Source organism: Lactuca virosa, chromosome 5, assembly GCF_052849685.1.
Source record: "Lactuca virosa cultivar CGN04683 chromosome 5, Lactuca_virosa_CGN04683_v6, whole genome shotgun sequence".
Lineage (NCBI taxonomy): Eukaryota > Viridiplantae > Streptophyta > Magnoliopsida > Asterales > Asteraceae > Lactuca > Lactuca virosa.
Window position 1 is genome coordinate 331329686 of NC_136430.1, and position 3131 is coordinate 331332816.

General features: G+C 40.0%; 1 protein-coding gene across 1 annotated transcript; it reads left to right on the forward strand.

Annotated features, from left to right (window-relative positions):
* Nucleotides 1–1579: 1579 nt before the first annotated feature.
* Nucleotides 1580–1957, forward strand: LOC145113234 (uncharacterized). The gene has a single exon (XM_079049343.1). The coding sequence runs from the start codon at nucleotides 1580–1582 to the stop codon at nucleotides 1955–1957; it is 378 nt and encodes a 125-aa protein (XP_078905469.1).
* The last annotated feature ends 1174 nt before the right edge of the window (nucleotides 1958–3131 follow it).

Here is a 3131-nt window from a genome sequence, read left to right on the forward strand (position 1 = left end):
AGGATGAGAAAACACATAAGGATGTTTGTTGTGCATATGTGTCCAGATACTTTAGATGTGTTCAAGATGATCAATCGGAGAGCGCCAAGTTGATCGTCCCACAAAAGAGGGGAAAATGATATTGAGTTCAACAACCATCGTTTTTGCTAGTATTACCCTCTTATACCATTTTGTACATGTGCATATTGGTAGAGGACTTTGTGCTTGTCGTGATCTGAATTAGACCGTGATTTTGAAATAAGAAAATATCACTCGTAGTAGGCACAAGCAGTGATGCTACGTTGAGGATGTTAAATTTATTGATATGACAATTAGAAATTTCTTTCAAAGAAGAAAAAGAATTACCAATCACAAAAACAAATCTAGTGTAAGCTTTGCTAGGTTATAAGTAGTAGAAAGTGAGGGTTCGAACCCAAGTGGGGGAGACCCAATCATTGATGCAAAAGTGAAAAAGGCAACTCGACTTCGGATTCGACGTTAGAATCTAGGAGAGTTGCAGCACAAGAAGCTAAGAGTGAATTATTAGCTTCTATTTTTTGTTATGAAGGATGAATTTTTGTTTGAAAAGTGAGAATATGCCATTAAATATCGTGAGGGAACTTGAAAACCTTACCTATGGGTAAAAAGGGACCAGTCTTATCTTAGAGCTTATCGTCAAGTGTCCCAGGATCGTATAGAACTACGATGAAAAAACGAGTTGTAATTGACCAAATGATGAAAGTATGCCTTCATGGGCGTATCACATATGAAGAATTGGTCTGTAGAGAAAGCTTCGTAAGACTCATTACTATGAATGAGTAAAGGTTTTGGTTATTCTCTAGTTTTCTTGAGAATACTTATCATGGTGATGATGCGAGAACTGTTAGAGTCTGAAAAATTCGAAACCCGAAGGGGAGACAAAACAATTAAGTTACCTTTTCATTTAAACCTTAGTGATAAGCAGAGTGGTTGTTTATGGAATTTCGATGAAAAAGAGTCATCTGATTTTAATGACATTTTAATAAACATAGTGGATGATTCAGTGATGAAACTAGGTCAACAAGCTAATAAGTTGTCATAAAGGAACCTAGAATATTGTGTTTTTAAGTAATTCGATATATGATTGTGGGTGCACGGTATTAATGATAACTATCATATAAGATCAAGATTACAGTTGTATTTGAATGTATTTTGAATTGGTTTATCCTTATATAGTGGTAGGATGATTGTTGTATGTATACTCGTTGATGATTAATGAGAAAGGCATTGAAGTCAATTATCTTTATGGTATTAGAGCCGTGACTCTTCCCAATCATATCTGTCTTCCTCGTTTTCTATCCATTTTGTAAATCCCAATCGACACCATGGTTGCACCAGGAAATGATTCACAACCCAAGGAAACCCCAAACAGTTTTTTCACCCTGCGTTTGCTGTAACTAACATCAAAAACGCGATACCTATAATCCTTGATCAATCTGACGATCGCTCTGCATCATGGGTTGAACTCTTCACCATTGTTGCATGTGCTAATGATGTTCTTGATCATATCAGCACCAAAGCTCCTCGATCTCCTACCGTTGACGATACCAACTGGAACAGAATGGATGCCCTCGTCAAACAATGGATTTACTCTACTATCACACTTGAATTGCTTCAAGCAATCATACTACCAGGAGCCACAGCACAACAGCTGTGGGACCGTTTGCAGGAAAATTTTCAAGATAGCAGGGCAACGAGAGCAGTTTACCTCGAAGAGCAATTTAACACAACTAGATTGGATTCCCTCTCCAATGTCACTGATTACTGTGCACGCCTGAAGACTCTCTCCGACCAGCTTGTGAATGTCAGCAACCCCATCTCTGAAACAAAAATGGTGTTGCAGTTGGTTTCCGGCCTTACCCGTGGTGAATTTGACACAATTGCTACCTTGACTCAACAGTCGGACCCTCTTCCCTCCTTCAACAAAGCTCGATCTTAGTTGCTTCTCGAAGAGACGCGGCGGAACAAACAAGATCACTCCTCTTCTCAAGCCCTAATTTCACAGGACTCTGAAAACCGCACTGCTTCAATGAATCCTGATTCAACTACTACTCGTGAAAATCAATCCACCAGACGTGGCTCTTATCGCGACGGTGGTAGGGGCGGACAAGGAAACAATCGCGATGCAGCTCGATGCAGAGGAAGAGGTCGCGGTGGATGTGGTCAACAACAACACACAAATTGGAATGGCGCACAAGCTTCCTGGTATCCGCAACTAATGTGGGCGCCTCCTCCTTTCCCGTACCCCACATACAACACAGTTGGGCTTCTTGGTCCACAGCTCACTGCTCAACAACACACTCAAGTCCATCCCTACTCACAAGCCCATTTCGGCAATCAGCAACATCAACAGGCCCAATAATAGGCTAACTTAACTTCTGGTTCTTCTCATGGCCACGGTCCACTCATGACCCCTACCGAACTTGACAGTGCGTTTCATACTATGCATATTCAACCCCCGGATGGCTTATGGTACATGGATATGGGCTCTACCTCACACGTCACAAATGACTTAGGTAAAATCTCCAACTATTCCCCTTTAATTAAACATAAGTATATTTATGTAGGCAATAGTCATCGATTACCAATTACTGGTCATGGCACGGCCACTTCTCCATCCCCGCATTTTCCTTTTAAACTCATCGATGTCTCTCTCGTTCCCTCTACAATTAAGAATCTTGTTTCCGTACGTAAATTCACTCGTGATAATCTTGTTGCCATAGAATTTGATCCTTATGGTTTTTCTGTGAAGGATCTCATTACGGGGAAGCTCATCACAAGATGGAATAGCTCAGGCGACCTCTATCTCATCACTCAAGCTTTGAACATCAATTCTTCACCTACCGCCCTTCATACTACATCTTCCTCAACTTGGCACAATCGTTTAGGACATCCAAATATTTCAGTTTTTAAATCCTTATGTAATCGTCAATTTATTCCTAGCTTTAAACTTAATAAAACTTTTGTTTTTCATGCTTGTTCTTTAGGGAAACATGTTCGATTACCATTTACTTCTTCCACAACTATTACATATAAACCATTTGATATTATACATGCCGATTTATGGACATCACCAAATGCTAGTAAACTCAAACACAAATACTACCTAGTTT

Bases quoted from the DNA above. Each gene is read 5' to 3' on its own strand.
- LOC145113234 (XM_079049343.1), top strand. From the start codon at position 1,580: ATGGATGCCCTCGTCAAACAATGGATTTACTCTACTATCACACTTGAA.